Source organism: Perca flavescens, chromosome 7, assembly GCF_004354835.1.
Source record: "Perca flavescens isolate YP-PL-M2 chromosome 7, PFLA_1.0, whole genome shotgun sequence".
Classification (NCBI taxonomy): domain Eukaryota; kingdom Metazoa; phylum Chordata; class Actinopteri; order Perciformes; family Percidae; genus Perca; species Perca flavescens.
Genome location: NC_041337.1, coordinates 10,923,872 through 10,939,522, shown reverse-complemented (window position 1 = coordinate 10,939,522; position 15,651 = coordinate 10,923,872). Strand labels below are relative to the sequence as shown.

At 39.8% G+C, this 15,651-nt stretch overlaps 1 protein-coding gene across 11 annotated transcripts in view; it reads right to left on the bottom strand.

Annotated features, from left to right (window-relative positions):
• Positions 1 to 1,179: 1,179 nt before the first annotated feature.
• Positions 1,180 to 15,651, bottom strand: part of LOC114558315 (rap1 GTPase-activating protein 1) — a 62,166-nt gene continuing 47,694 nt past the window's right edge. For 5 of the 11 annotated variants that reach the window (XM_028582209.1, XM_028582199.1, XM_028582204.1 and 2 more), the window contains 17 exons: positions 15,082 to 15,185; positions 14,563 to 14,641; positions 14,416 to 14,469; positions 13,900 to 13,983; positions 12,799 to 12,899; positions 12,503 to 12,632; positions 11,407 to 11,562; positions 11,250 to 11,321; positions 11,038 to 11,124; positions 10,746 to 10,886; positions 9,198 to 9,329; positions 6,707 to 6,816; positions 5,802 to 5,921; positions 5,475 to 5,610; positions 4,882 to 5,002; positions 3,614 to 3,693; positions 1,180 to 2,911 (listed from right to left, as the gene is read on the bottom strand). In XM_028582209.1, coding sequence (XP_028438010.1) covers positions 2,783 to 2,911; positions 3,614 to 3,693; positions 4,882 to 5,002; positions 5,475 to 5,610; positions 5,802 to 5,921; positions 6,707 to 6,816; positions 9,198 to 9,329; positions 10,746 to 10,886; positions 11,038 to 11,124; positions 11,250 to 11,321; positions 11,407 to 11,562; positions 12,503 to 12,632; positions 12,799 to 12,899; positions 13,900 to 13,983; positions 14,416 to 14,469; positions 14,563 to 14,641; positions 15,082 to 15,185 — 1,836 coding nt within the window. In that variant the 3' untranslated portion in view covers positions 1,180 to 2,782. Of the gene's footprint in view, positions 2,912 to 3,178; positions 3,227 to 3,613; positions 3,694 to 4,881; positions 5,003 to 5,474; positions 5,658 to 5,801; positions 5,922 to 6,706; positions 6,817 to 7,793; positions 7,872 to 9,197; positions 9,330 to 10,745; positions 10,887 to 11,037; positions 11,125 to 11,249; positions 11,322 to 11,406; positions 11,563 to 12,502; positions 12,633 to 12,798; positions 12,900 to 13,899; positions 13,984 to 14,415; positions 14,470 to 14,562; positions 14,642 to 15,081; positions 15,186 to 15,651 lie in introns of those variants that run through there. The other 6 variants (XM_028582211.1, XM_028582208.1, XM_028582207.1 and 3 more) reach the window with 6 other exon arrangements.

The following is a 15,651-nucleotide window of genomic DNA, read 5'->3' as shown; positions in this document are numbered from 1 at the left end:
TGCCATGATGCTCATAGCTTGTTGGAATTGTACTTGTAATTACTAGTATTCTGCAATTATGAAATAAAATACATAAACCTACCCTAATTAAAGACAAATTGAATTTGTGACTTGACTCGTGGTTGAATTTAATCATTTATAATATTGTGTGGCCCTGTGCTTAGCAACATACGAGGTATGAATGACTCCACTGGAGGGCACTAACAATCTAAGTCGTAATGGTAGGCGCAGATGAACTCTTAACTTCTCAGTTTAACAGCTCAGTGATGAAGAATAACATACTGTATAGGATACATAATTGAGAGATAACCCTTGAGAGAACATGAACTGTGCCAAATGGGAATTGGACTACATGTTTCAGCCAAATAAATACAAATACAGGTAAACATGAATGGGATCATTTGCATCTGAGTTGCTCTTTTTTGTGACTTATGGTATGCTTATCATTTATTAGCTTTGTCAATTTTTATATTTTCTATCATCTTGTTAAGCTGATTGTGATGACTGAGCAACAAGTAATTGTGTAGCTACTAAGCTGTATGGAGCTGTCTGTTATCTTTATCTTCCATATCATAATGCACAAAATGGCCATATTTAAAAAAAGTCCACATACCAGTAGATGAATAAGTCATCAGTATTTATCTAAGCAAAAATTTGAATGTAAAAAAATTTAAACCTGCAGCCCAGAGGAAATAAATAAGATAGAAAATGTATTTTTTGGCAAGTGGTGTTCCTCCCAAAGGATATTGTTTTGTGAGCAGATACATTTGGAAAGCCCATTTCAGTCATTATTCAGTTTTATTTCCTTTTGACTCTCTAAAACCAAATGTTTCTTTCTTCTATGTGGTGCAGTTGTATAAGAAGGGAAGCACCCACTTTTAGATTGAGCTAGTTTTACATACTTGTGGGCGGCCACATGAAATAATTTATTCATGGGGCTTTCTCTAGCTTTCATTAAGACGGTGGGAAGTGGAACATCTACAGTTTGTAGGCATTTCAAAGCAGGGATTGTGGCATTTTGTGGCATTTGGAATAATGTATTTGTGTACAAATATACAAACACAGAATACTGACAAAAGTAAGTTAAAATGAGAGAATGAGTTTCCATTGAGTGACGTGATGCAGGGCAATAAAGTGAACTGTACAACAGACTGTAAAGTTCTCAGGGCATTTATTTACAATAAAAATAACAACAACAAAACATCAATTTCATTGTAAATCTTGCTGGCTGTTAACCATTTGCTTCACTATATGTACTTACACCATCAGTTTGTGATGATAAGGCAACTGAAATGATCAGCAGGCTGTACTGTGAGATTTCCCTTTTACAGTATAGTCTGAATAGCCTAAAATATTTCTCTCCTACAAAACTCTCTTAAAATAATATTTAAAAGTAAAGGTACAAGAAATAAAACAATAAATTGTCAACTTGGCAGTAATTTTAAGGTATTGGTCAATCCCATTTTAAATCAATGGCCTATACATTATACACTTCCTCCAACTTAATAGGTATTTACAAAATCAGTAGTTGTATTTAGAGTTATTTTCTCACATTAAAAGCAAATAAATATCCACTGTTTTATTATAATTGCATTGCAAACAGACTGCATTGAGAGATATGTGGCCCTTGAAATAGACCGAGCTTTACAGATGACAACATTATAATTTACTCCAAAGCAACACGTACAGTATAAGCATATGGCAGGATGCTGAATGTAGTCACCATGGATAACAGATGTATGCTATAAATGCCACTTCAACAGGAACCAAATCAATAAATAAAGACATATATTACAGAGAAAAAATGGTGAACATAATGAAGCCAACAAACAAGATGGACAAAGCAGATAGATCAGTAACTGATGGATATATCCATTCATTAGCTATATTACCGATACAGACAGTGCTGAAATAGAACTGGATTGCAACACCATTTTTAAAGAAACGAAAATGAAAAATTATTCTGAATATATATATATATATATATTAGTTTTACAGTTAATCTCATAGTGCAATCCCATTATTGGCTGCAGAACACACAGTCAAACAAGTGAGGTAAAATGAGGGACAAAGAAATTGCATGTTTAAGTTATAAGGCGATGTTATCTATGATGCATTGGTCTTTTCACTGTGACCTGTAGTGTCAAGTTTGAAATCTAATCTTGTTGAGATTTGGGTCATAAAGGAAAGAGTACAATTGTTTTGCTGCAGTTATACAGTCCTATTTTTCATATTTTACGCAGAAAATAATCACAGTCAACAGCATGCAAAAGAAGAATTCTATATCCCATTAGATGTTCTGTTAGAATGTACCCAACTTTGATGTTGAATATTTTATATTATGTATACATTAGAGATCTTTATTGAGCCGAAACCTTTGTTGATTTCGTGAAACCATCCAGGCAATTATCTTCTCTATGTTTCAGCGGAAGTCCTTCTCAGAATCTCTACAAAGAGCTCAATGGCACTGTCTTTACCCTGTATGGCCAGCAAACCTGGGCTTCAACAAGACAAACTAAAACACAGTGATATCTTTTACAAATAAAACCATGGAATTTGTAGATAGAAAATGTGCGCTTTTGAAACAAAAGGTGTGGGAAAGAAAAACATACAACTACATGTAGGCAACAGAACAGGCAAAGAAAAGAGTGGAAGGCAACAACACTGTGCAAAAGCTGGCCCCTCTTTGTGCGTCATCCTCCCCATTGTCCTCCAGGTTTCTGGATATGCTGCCCTCTGGCCCTCACTCTGCAGCAGACTGGCCAAGCTCCACCTGCTTTTTCTATTCTTCCTCATCTTCCTCATCTTCCTCATCTTCCTCATCTTCCTCATCTTCGTCCTCCTCATCATTGGTCATGGCGAACGCCTGCACTTGTCTCACCTCCCAGTGGGATTGTGACTTATGGGGATGCTTTGGGAATAAAAAAGATATCTGGTCAAAACTTTATTCTTGTCATTATTCATATTATTGACTAAAAATAAGTTCTATAAGTTTTTGATTTGATTTATTTCTCAGTTTTATGATTAAAACAGTAACACAGAAAACACCTGAATATATTGTACATATACAGTACAAGCATCATCGATGTATATACAGTAGATCTGGTTCATCTGTCCATAGTTTAAATCCATGGGTTCAGACTATGGGACTATGAGAGGGTACTGAGGAAAGTCTAACCTGAAGATGGAGATCCAGGATACAACCAGATGGGTGGAGTTAACAATTCTGCACACAAAGACGCACAAAAAGCAACACAACAAAAAGAAAGAACAAGCACGAAACATCAGCAACAGCACACAAAAAGCAATTAAAAAAGAATCAATAGAATAAAATTATGCAGAGCAACAAAGGTGATTTAAAGGTAGCAGGTTTTGGGGGGACTTCCAGCTCACTGGATATGTGCGCTCCATGTAGGCTCTGTCCTTGGCAGTGGCCCGGGGTTCGAATACGACCCAAGGCCCTTTTGCTGCATGTCATACCCTCTCTCTACCTCATGTCCTGTCTCTCTTCAACTGCTCTAATAAAGGAAAAAGCCCTAAAAAAATATCTTAAAAAAAAGGTAGCTGGTTTTTAATCTAGATTTTAGTTAAATCCAGGGTTGTGTTGACTCACCGATGAGGACTGATGGTCGTGTGGTCGTTCCAATTTGATACGGACATCCGTCCCCTTCCCTCGTTCAGGTTTCCCAGGCCCTGAAGGACAAGTCAACAGTGTATTAAACCAGTCATGTATGCCAATCACAGTTATCCTTGAATATTAAGAGATGGAAGAAAATTGTGTATATTGTGTTTTGAAACTACATAATTTGTTGCTTTGTATTGAAAAATGAAAATTCAACCTTTTTTATCCATTGATGAGTTAAGATGAAAAATTGTATTTGCTATAGAATATTTTGAAAAGATGGTTGTAATATTACAAGGTTTAAATTTATGGTCATTCATATTGATTTTATAAAAATATTTTGCAATGTTTGTTTTTTCAAAGATGATGATAGCGTAGTTTTGTATATATATACAGTATATGTATTTTTTTTTTTTAAGATTTTTTTTGTTGGCATTTTAGGCCTTTATTTGTGACAGCTTAGACATGAAAGGGAGGGGGGGAATGACATGCAGCAAAGGGCCGCAGGTCGGAACCGAACCCAGGCTGCCGCACTGAGGACAGCCGCTGCATTGAGGACAGGCTCCAGGCAACACAGCCCTCAGGCTCATAGGGACACACAAACCCCTCCACCACGATAAGGTGATGGTTCCTGGAGAGGCTAGCAAGCAAGCAAGCCAAGTTTATTCATATAGCAACTTCCACAGACACCAGTCACAAATTAAAGGTGCTGTAGATCCAGGACTTAGCCAAAAAAATATGAACATTGACAACTCAGTCCCTCCCCCCTTTCTGCTGAAGCCCAAAATTGTCTCCTAAGCCCCTCCCCCACAAGGGAGAATGAATGTGTGTGCATGAGCAGTGATTGACATAAGTTTTATTATAAGTCTTACCTACTGCATCTTTAATTGGCAAGTGGCCATTTTCTGCATTGAGGACTTTTACTGTAATTCTTTAACTACATTTTCCAGATTACACTTTTACTTAAGTAAGATTTTCGGTGCAGAACCTTTACTTACAGCAGAGTATTTTTTTACAGTGTGATGTTAGTACTTTTACTTAAATAAAGGATGTAAATACTTCCTCCACCACTGTGCATTTGTTAATTATGTTTCCTACTCCTATTTGGAAGTATTTATATAAGTAAACAAATAAATCAACAAATATACAAATGAGCAAACTAGTAGTTACGTAGCCGTTATATGTTTTACAAACCTCTTAAGACTCTTATCATTTTTAAGTGTTGAATGATTTTTCACCTGCTTCTGCAAGCCTCCCACCTGTCTCACCTGGGGAGCTACCATGACTGCACGTACAGGTGCTGCTGATGTTGTCCTCTAGCCAGGTGTTGTAGTTGAAGGAGTCTCGCTTGTGTGGTGTCCCGGCAGACGACAGACTCTCCTGGAGAGTGTGCAGAGGAGAGACGCAGCAAAACATACATGTATATTAGACTTAAAGACAAGCCAATTACCTATAAGCACTTGTATTGCTTCTTACATGCAAAATATAGAATAGAATAGGCTGTATTGTTATTGTGCATGTACAACAAAATTGAATTCAGTCCTTTCAGGGCAAAACATTAGCAAAAGTGCAAAGCAGGTGAATAAATAAATATATAAAAGAGCCTCTATAAGTCACTATACAAAAATATAGCAGAGGTATTTTTTTTTTATGAAAGTCAAAACACAAAACAAAGGCATACCACACAAACAAGACATTCACTGCATGATTCATCCTTTCAGTGCAGTTATGGCTTTTTGTTAAAAACTGTTTCTGAGTGTGTTTGTTCATGTTTTAACTGTCCTGAAACGGCAGTTCAAACCGAAAGTGTCCGGGGTGACGTGGATCTTTTTAGTATGCTTTGAGCACTCACCATGCCTGTGTCATAGTCCTCTGTGGCCTCTGTCTCGTTCTCCTCCACCACACTGGCGAAGCTACTAGCGTTGGAGGAGGAGCGGGAGAGGTCATGACCCTCGGGGATGGACGGGGCCCTGCCACCGAGATAAGAACTACACCCTGGGTTATCACTCTCCAGCACAGCCACACCTGATTTTATCTTATGTATAGGACACAGTCATTCAACATGCTGCCACAGCCAATGATTGCCCAGCGGTTACACAAACATAGGTATGGCGACACAAGGTATGAATTCTACGATCAATATATCCATGTGATTGAGTTATTATTTTATTATACACACTTGTTCTTGGTGGTTGTAAGTGCCTCGGGGGAGCTCTGATTGGACGAGTTGTCAGATTTGGGGTCTTGAGACACGTGACCGCTGTCAGGGGTCTTCTGGGTATTTGGGGAGCTCTCTCGACTGCAACATGAGAAATGTGGTACAAAATATCAGGAAAAGCGAATAGGGTGTAACATAGACAAAATCAATAAATGCACATGCACTGATAAGAAGTAAATAGTAAATTACGAACGTTAGTTAGTAGGGGTGGGACAAAATATTGATACGGCAATATGTCGTCCTTCTTCATTCAATAAGAGAATCAATACGCTGGCGCTAAATGAAGATATTTTAATGACTAAAATAAGGCTCTCTAAAGTAGATTTCCCTGCTCCCAGCGTTGCTACTTTATGGCTCACCGAGGTGGCGCTCAACACATGAATGAGGGAAACTTGACCATAAATTAACTAGCCGAAGAGGAAGAGGTTTTCAACGGGATGGAGGACAGCAGTTTGAGGTAAATTACAGATTCCCCAGCCACGTTTGAGTCCAAAGTCTGGACCCATAGTTGCTCTATAGTTATGCAATTTTTTTTTTAATTTACAGACTGAAAAACTTGTCTCTAACAGTTAGGACTTGCAGTGAATAAAGAGAGAAAACCTGCACTTAACCTTTTTAAGGGCATTTTGTATTCATAGTTCGACCGATATCATGATGTATCATTATCGGATTGTATAGCAATATATTGATTATTGCAAAATTGCTGTTTCGTGATATGGGTATCGTGAGCCATGTAGCGTATCGTATCAGGAGGTACCCTGTGATTCCCACCCCTATTAGTTAGCGATTACAAGGCTTTAGATAAAAGATACATTGGTACACATTATAAATAAATACAGCAACAATGTGCCAGACTCTTTTCTCACCTCTTCTCATGGACTTCTTGGATGTTTTCAATACCGATGGCACTGCTTCGCCTGGAGCTGAAAGGACCAGACTTTTTCCTGGTAGGGCTTTTCCCTGGGACAATCAAAGACTGCCAGGGAGAGAGGAAAGACAGTCAGAGTCAAAATCCTTCTAATATCGAAAACATATTTGAATAATATTAAGTTTATCTCAAAAGCTTCTCAATGTATTTATTTATTACTGAATAGAGTTATTTTGTCTTAACCATTTCAATTGCGTTGCTTCCTTCGAGTTGTTACTATGACTATAAAATTTCAAATGTGCACTTATCGGCTTAATGTCAAGCCCCGGTGACAGTCTTTCAGCCAGTGCAGAGCACACTAAGGCTGGAGATGAAAGATGGATTTAAGGGTTCCATGGCTTACCACTAAATATGCTTTCTCAGCGACGGCTTTGTTCATTCAATCTCCCTTTAAAGCTCTCAAAATAAGAACTTGAAAAGCCTTTTAACTTAATGTGGCTTCAAAGAGCAGGAGGAGCCTTTTAATATATATATATATATATATATATATATATATATATATATATATATATATAATTTATCTGTAAGGGGGCATTAAATCATTAATATTCATAATTTTGAAACAAATAGAGAATTAAAGCATACTGGAATTAAAACACAGAAGAGAAGATGACAGAAGGCAAACACATACTTCAGTAAAGCAGATAGGACAGTGAGAATAAAAGAAAATCAATATGAGTCAGTAGAGAGCCTTCAAATATGACTTTTACTGTCTATGTGCTATTTATCTCTTCTAATTTCTAGATGGTAGTCTATGCAAAATCCCAAATATTGGAAAGAACAAATCAATGAATTAATGAGAGAATGTGGAGGAGAATATCTGTATCTGCTTTTGTTTTTATCACAGATTGAGATAATGCTCTTTATACAATGCTTCCTGTCTGTAACACACAGTGCATACTATTGTAAATACAGAGTGCTGAAATGTATAGAGAAAAGTGTTTGATGCAGTGGAGCCATGCAGACAAAAAAAAGGAGCAAAGAGGAGAAAGGAGTAATTAGAGTAGTTAGAATTAGACATGAACCTCTTCTACTGTTCCTATCCCTATGGCACTGCCTCGACGTCCATATTTACTGGGACTTTTGCCTGGGACAAGCAATGACTGAGCCACACAGGAAGAGGAGACACCGAGAGAGAGAAAGAGAAAGAGAGAGAGAGAGAGAGACAGACAGAAAGAGAGTGAGAGAGAGGGAGAGGAAGAGGGAGAGAGAGATGACAAAAGGGGGGAGAGAATACACAAATATGAGATTCCATGCACTCGTAAACAAAATACAAAGCACGTGTTAACTGGAGAATATGAAAAGGGACATTTTGGCTCCATGGGTGCAACACAGGCAGCTGAATGGGATAGAGAAGTGATGAGTCAGTTATGTGAGCCATATGCCTGCCAGAAAGAGGACGAAGAGGAGACAAAAACAGCAGAGGAGGGCCTACAGCATGTTATACATTAGGTTTCACATCAAGGCAGGGTTATTGGCAAAGAGCAAGCTTGAGTTACATTCACTAATATAGCATGTTGGTTAATAATAATGGTTAGTTATTTTTGAAGGCGATCTTAAATGTGAACTAGAACTACAGTATTAATGTGGGTGTTTCATAATGATTTTTACTTCAATACAAATCAGAACATTTCCGTTAAAAAATACCTTCCTACAGCCCCCCCAAATATACAGTGTATATCAGACAAGAAATCATATGCACAGCTGTTAAGTAAATACCTTGTAACTACAATTAAGTGTCTTTTACTTTTGACTGTAAGATGAAAAGCTTCTCTATGAGTTGAAAAAGGATTTTGTAACACTCAACTTTTTACAGTGTTTACAGAACCAATTATATAAACCAAAAATAAAATGCAAAAAATATGCCATCTGGAGATACAAGGTTATGATGACAGAAATAACAATTTGCTCCTAATCACAATTTTTTTTTTAAATGTCCAAATGCACGCACACACACACACACACACACACACACACACACACGCACACACACACACACACACACACACACACACACACACACACACACACACACACACACAGGACTCAACCCACATTCATTAGAATTCAAGTGAGAACAATGCAGACACATGGGGATTCAAATAATGAGAACACAGATAAAAACAGTAAGTACTAGAAGCAGTTTTAACCCTGGGGAGAAGTTCACCTTGTGTCCTTTAAATATTCAAGTATGTGAGTGTCCAGTCACTTCATCTTGTGGTGGCAGGCAATGTGCAACCATTGCAATGTGAGAGCAGAGATTAAGACCCAGGCACAAATGCTCCACGCAAGCATTTCTCTGTGAGAAGTGAGTGCAGCAGACCAGTGAGGAAGAAGGGGGCATGAACTCGAGTAGAACTGCTTAGGGGGGAGGCAGAGGGAGCGAGACTGGCCTCACTCAAGACCGGGAGGTGTGGGGCTGTACTTACTATCCCTGGGAATTTGGGGCTCTCTGCGGGCTCTTGGTCAAAGTTGCTGTTGAAGCTAGTGGAGAATGTGTGCGGCTTCTTGAAAGTAAGACCCGTGGCATCCATAGACTGGCTCCTGCTGCGGATCACCCGCTACAGAGAAAGACGAGGAGGAGGAGATACATTCAGATGACGCTGACCCCTGTGACCACTCAGCATCGCTGTACGGCGTTACAGGCCGAGAGGAGCCTCGGGGCTGTCCCTGAACCCTGACCATTACAGGCAGAGAGCGCTGGGCCTGATGCTAATCCTGACAGACAAGGAAGCGACAGAGAACACTGCTAAGCTTTAATGCCCAGAGGGGGGATTCCGATGAGTCATTATGTTAAATAGGTGGTAAGAGAAGAGAGCAGAAGTAGAAGGACCAAGTGGCAGATATCTGATAACACTGAGTTTAAACACAGCCAGGAGAGGTTAAAGCCCAGTGCACCTCTTTGCAGGCATGGAACAGACAGAGCGAAGAGGCAAAGGCATCTGATGGTGAAATAAATCTATCCATTCACTTTGATATTATGACATACAAAGATGACAGAACCATGTAAATAATGGACTAGTGACTCAACCCTGGCACATGCGGAGAGCACAGCAGCACAAAACAGCATGGAGGCAGGAGGAAGAAAAGCCAAGAGTGGTGTGTTCCAGCAGGACAGAGCAGCAGAGCTTCTCTTCATTTAAATGAATAGAGATTGATAGAGAGGGAGAAAGTTCAACCCTTGGCCCACAGCTTGCATAAAGATAAAAACAATCCTGAGAGACTGCCAGAGAGAAGACAACCTTTTTTTTCACATCCACAGAAGAAATATCTGGTACAAAAACTGGTTACAAACTACTGTAGATGCCAATTTTACTGTACTGATACTGTTCCTGTGCGGTAATAATGATCTTATAGTGACACTTAAAGGTATAGTTTGACATTTTGGGAAATGCACTTGTTTGCTTTCTTGCCAAGAGTTGATCAAAATCCGGAGGGGAGAGCTAGCCTAGATGTGTGAAAATCACAAAGATCCAGGTACCGGCACCTAAAATGCTCGCTAATTAACACATAATATCTAATTTGATTTAATCTATACATAAGCCAAAAAGTAAAAAGGACAATTTGTGGTTTGACAGGGAGTAATATGGTTTCTTCTGTCCAAAGATGTAGTCCAGCTGAGCTAGGCCAACTGTTTACCCCCATTTCCAGTCTATACGCTAAGCTAAGCTAACCCTTTTATATTTAGCAGACACACAGCTGGTATCAATCTTATCATCTAGCCCTCAGCAAAAAAGCCAATAATCATAATTCCCAAAATGTCTACTTCTAAACTACTTTAATGGAGATAAATCTAAGCTTGACCTCAAATTGCCGTCAAAGTTATCAAAGTTAGTGCTGGCATTACTAAAATGTAGATTTCAAGAATTAAAAAGGACGTTGTTTATGCAAACATGTTGTCTTTTTGAAGCAGAGAGTTGCAGAAAGTGAAGCTGTCAGTTTGACCCCCCAGCCTCTGCTGCTGCCTCTCCAGTTACCTTGAAGGACTCAAAGAAGCCCCCTCCTCCTGCACTCCCATTTTCCAGCTTTTCGTCGTCTCCTCCGACGCCCATCATGGCCTGACTGTTCACATGGAGCTCCTCATAAAGGGTCTCTAGCAAGGCCGACCTCGTTCGTTCCTTACACACATAAACACACACACACACACACACACACACACACACACACACACACACACACACACACACACACACACACAGAGAGAGGAAAATGAAACAAAGGATATTTTCAAAATGCCAGAAGTGTTTCAATTGTTTTTAAACAACTTACCTCTAATTTGGAAAATTTCTCAGCTTTGCAGCAGGCATACTCTGCATTGATGAGCTTCGTAAATAGGAATTCATGAAATTCAGGGCTCTGGAAAAGGAGATGAGGTAAGAGACAAGACATCATTTTGGAAAACACAATGATGACCAAGAGAGGAAAAGTGCACTGGCTTGGGGATGCAAAAGTTCAGTTATAAAAGATGATCTTTTTCTTACTTTTTTAAAGACAGCAGGGTTTGGGAGGGCCGGGCCAAAGAAAGGTACATCATCCCGTGCTGTCACCGACACCTACGAATTAACAGTAAGATGAAGTTTAATCAAGTATACATCACAAAGAAGGAAAGTCAGCCCACAGGGAGGGAAAAAAAGTCACCTTGTAGAGAACATTGTCAGAGCAGGGGTTGACCACTTGGACCACAATGTAGGCATGGAGAAAGTTGGAGGCGATCATGTCCGGTACAAAGGGAGTGTTTTCCTCTTGGAATAAGATGGCCACAATGTCGTTCCCTATGTGCCTCTTTCTCTGCAACTGCAACACACCAGACACAATAGCAACTTGTGACAAATTAACTTAGAGTTAAGTTTATGTAACTATACAAGAAAGTTGGATGAAAGAATGCTGATGCCAAGCACTGGATGATATGTATGAATGCTATTTGGGTGGGGGTGTGGCCTTGACCAACTGCCACTTTGCTCGTTAGAAAGCCATGATGTCTCTCTCTCTCTAAGGGGTGGGCAAAATTCTCTGGGCGGGAAAGCAGAGAAGGGGGAGGTAACCTTGCTCCTTATGACCTCATAAGGAGGAGATTCCAGATCGGCCCATCTGAGCTTTCATTTTCTCAAAGGCAGAGCAGGATATCCAGGGCTCGGTTTACACCTATCACCATTTCTAGCCACTGGGGGACCATAGGCAGGCTGGGGGAACTCATATTAATGTTAAAAAACCTCATAAAGTGCGTACTCTTTATTTTATTTTTCCTCCTCCCTGTCTCACATGCATGTGAGTTTGTGAAACACCGCCAGGGAGTGCTGTTGCTCCTGATGACAGCCTGAGCAAGCACTGATTGGCTCAAAGGAGCCAAAGCCAAACAACACCCATTACAGCTGGGGAAACTAAACATATAGAGTAGACCTTGCCTCATCTGTGTTTGTACGAACCACGACAGCAAATGGTGTGAGAGCTTGTGCCAATTAATCAGTGTTTGTGTGAACATGTTCTGTCGTGTGAGCAATGTGCTTTAAATCACTGTGAGGGAGGTGTGCTGCTCACATATGCAGACACTAAAAGCATACATTTAAAGCGATCCGTGTTTACTACCAGTGGGTATTGTTGCCAATGTATGCTGCAGGTGTTTGGCACAACAGGGAGGGACATGCAAAATATGGCACTACAATAACCAGAGGGAACCTGTCTGACTGCTTGCAGTGAATCATGAAAGGTGAGTTAGCCTGGCATTGTATTACAGTACCTGCTGGGTGTCCCCATCTGTGTAAGGCAGCTTTGTGGACACGTGGAACATGACCTCTTTGTTACGGTAGTTGCAGTAGACAGATTCAACGCCAGTCTGCCCGTGAGTCACGTCTAACCCTCCGCGGAAACTGCAGAAAACAGAACCATGTCTAACAAGTTATTCTCCATCATCCCACTACAGTACCATGACCATCATTCCTCTAGCTAGCCTGAGAGAATGTGAATTGTGGTTGGCATCATGTTATGAAATGTATGGTAGAGTATAGTGCCTTTAAACCAGAGATAGATCCATACCCTTTAAAGTTGTGCAGCTCAATTTTCTCTCCTAGAAACTCCAGGAATTCTACAAAGGCAGGACTCTCTTCACTGTTGCCAAACAGCTCTTCCTCTGAAGTCTGTATCCAGTAAAAACAAAACATAACAAAAACTCATAAACATCAAGGCTTGGACGAAGACTGTGTACTGTATGCTACAATGTTAGTGTCCAGTAATAACAGCACTTATGTCTGCATTAGAAAGACAAAATCAGTAAGAACGATGTCTGAGAAGCAAAAAGAAAACGGATCACAAGGGGTCAAATTTGCATACTAGAGTGCCAGCAATGGCACGATGAGTATTTTATGTAAAGTGTGTGTTGTTTTTTTTACTGCTACAGATCATTCGGGTCAATAACTGAATGCAGGAAGTGGAGTGCTTCCGGTGTGTGTTTGGCACTCTGGTTTAAACAACCTTCATTTGCATTTCAGATGTATAGCAGAAGGTTTTGATCAGCTGAGACAAACAGTTGATCATCCATTTACACAAAAGCCTGTCTCAACACAAAGAAGACCTGAGAAGAAGCTTCTGTTGCTTACTGAGTATTTCTGTTTTGTTTCCCGTATGCAATAAGTCTACTTAACCATCGTGCCTTTCTCCACTTAGCACCCCCCTTGAATAGAAAATGTCCGAAAGGATGAGCAGAGGGCCCTCATTGCCTTTGTGAGATGGCCCTTGGCTTATTTCCAATTTTTTTTTTACAATGTATTTAGACTACTGCAGGCTTTAAGGAATCAGCCGTGCAGATCTCTACACATTAAGATCTCCATTTAAAGGTACAAGTGCCCTCAGCAAAGCATTCTATGGATCCTCTGCCCCCACATAGTAAACTAGAGGGCTGTGATTGCCTCAAAAATGTTGATGACAGCCACGGTTACAGGGCTGGACTGGAATGAAAGACACAATTAAGACATAATCAGCTTCCTTAAACAAATCAGAAATTGCAATGTTTGATACATCATTCTTCACAGACTGGATACAATTAATGTAAAGGATCCATTTATTGCACATTAACAGAGCCGTCTCTGATCAAAAATTTGCATCTTTCCTTTTAGTATAAATCCAAATTTTATAGCTCACCTGTCCAAACTTTTGATAAATGACCCCAAACTTGAAATTGTTGCTTATCACATGTTCATCGAAAGTGACAATAAGTCTTGAAGCCTGTAAAAAACAAACAATACAAGAAACATTAACGGATAGGTTTCCAGTTTTTTTTAAGTCCGTCTTTTAAAACAATAGTCAGTTGCTCAACACTTAAACCGATGTTGCTTGCTGTAACCATTCCTCCTGTTTATACAGGCCACTAAGAGATCTCTTGCTAACAATGTAAGTGATGGGGGACAAAATCCACAAAACGTCTATCTGAAGCTAACATGAAGCTTTAGCAGTCTGAGTTAGACAAATCAAGTTATCATGTTTTTATTATTCAATTCCCTCTTTTTGTTTCCCCAGACAGTGTTCCCTGTGGGCGCCTGATTAATGTTTTAAGACAGACTTAAAAAATTGCAGCCATGTCATTTAAATTATCAGATGTGTGGTACTGGAAAGGACACATTCAGCAGCTACAATTATACAAACCAAACCAGATCTTACTTTTGGATAAAGGACAGGAAAAAAGCGGTCCACATTGACCTCTTCACAGACGAGCTTAGATTTGAAGAAAGAGAGAGAGGATGTTACAAAGTGGTTTGATACTATCACAGCAGATCAGTCTCTGCATAATATAACATCTCTTTTTACCTTGGCCATTTGGACCACATTGGGAAACTCTGTCAGACAGGAAATGGGGATCACGTCATGGTAGGTTTTCAGCTTGGTCCTGGTGAAGTCATGAAACAATCAGTGTGTTTTCAAAGCCATATAATGTGAGATCAGATGGGAAAAAATCTGGTATGGACCGACGTGCAACTTCCCCACCCTCGCCTCTCTTTGCCTTATTACCCTCCCTCCCTCCATCCCCACCCACTGGCTGGCCTAAATAGTCCATCTGTTACTCTGTTGTGGAAATGACAGTGCTGTTGACATTCTCTCGCTTTATGACTCTTACGATAACACCCGTTCTGTATTGACTTATCCAGTCAATACTGGGTATTTAGGAACAAAGAAAGTGGATTATTCTGCATATATATCTGCATATATTAAAAATATATATATGAGTTTACACATTCAATGTTGATGTGCAGACACAACAGATTTAAAGATGTTCCTCTGTAAATGAAGCCACATTGTACTGCGCCAGTTATTCGTAATGAGCATTACCTGAGCATCAGACGGAGATGTTCCTGGTCACCAATCACATCGTACTTTAGAGAAAACACCAGATGTCCAAGGGCGCTGTCCACTGAATAGTAATTAAAGTGTTCCTGAGGGAACAGTACAAGGATATGACCATTAGTTTCTGTCTATAAACAGACAGTCAGACACATACACACACACACACGACACATGTGCATGCTCTCCAGTCATTACCCCCCATATCCTTCTTCTGTTGCTCTTCTACTACAGGCAGATCAAATTTGTTCGTATTATCAGTGTGTAAGAACAGGTGGCAAAGCCAAATGCATCTTCATTAGCAACGGTGTATGAGATGCCAAACAGGGAGTCTGGTCGCTGTTAGTGGTTTATTCTGCTGGGATACGCTTATTGCTCATTCATTTTATTACTATAATGAGCAAGAAGTGAAATTGATTGTGAAATATTCCATGAGAGTAATGAGACTCATTTGAGGAGGAAGGAAGAGTCATGAGAATGACTTCAGTAACATCACTTTGAAGGCAGTTTTAGAACACACAGGGGAACTGCCTTTATTGTTCAATGAATGTGACTGTT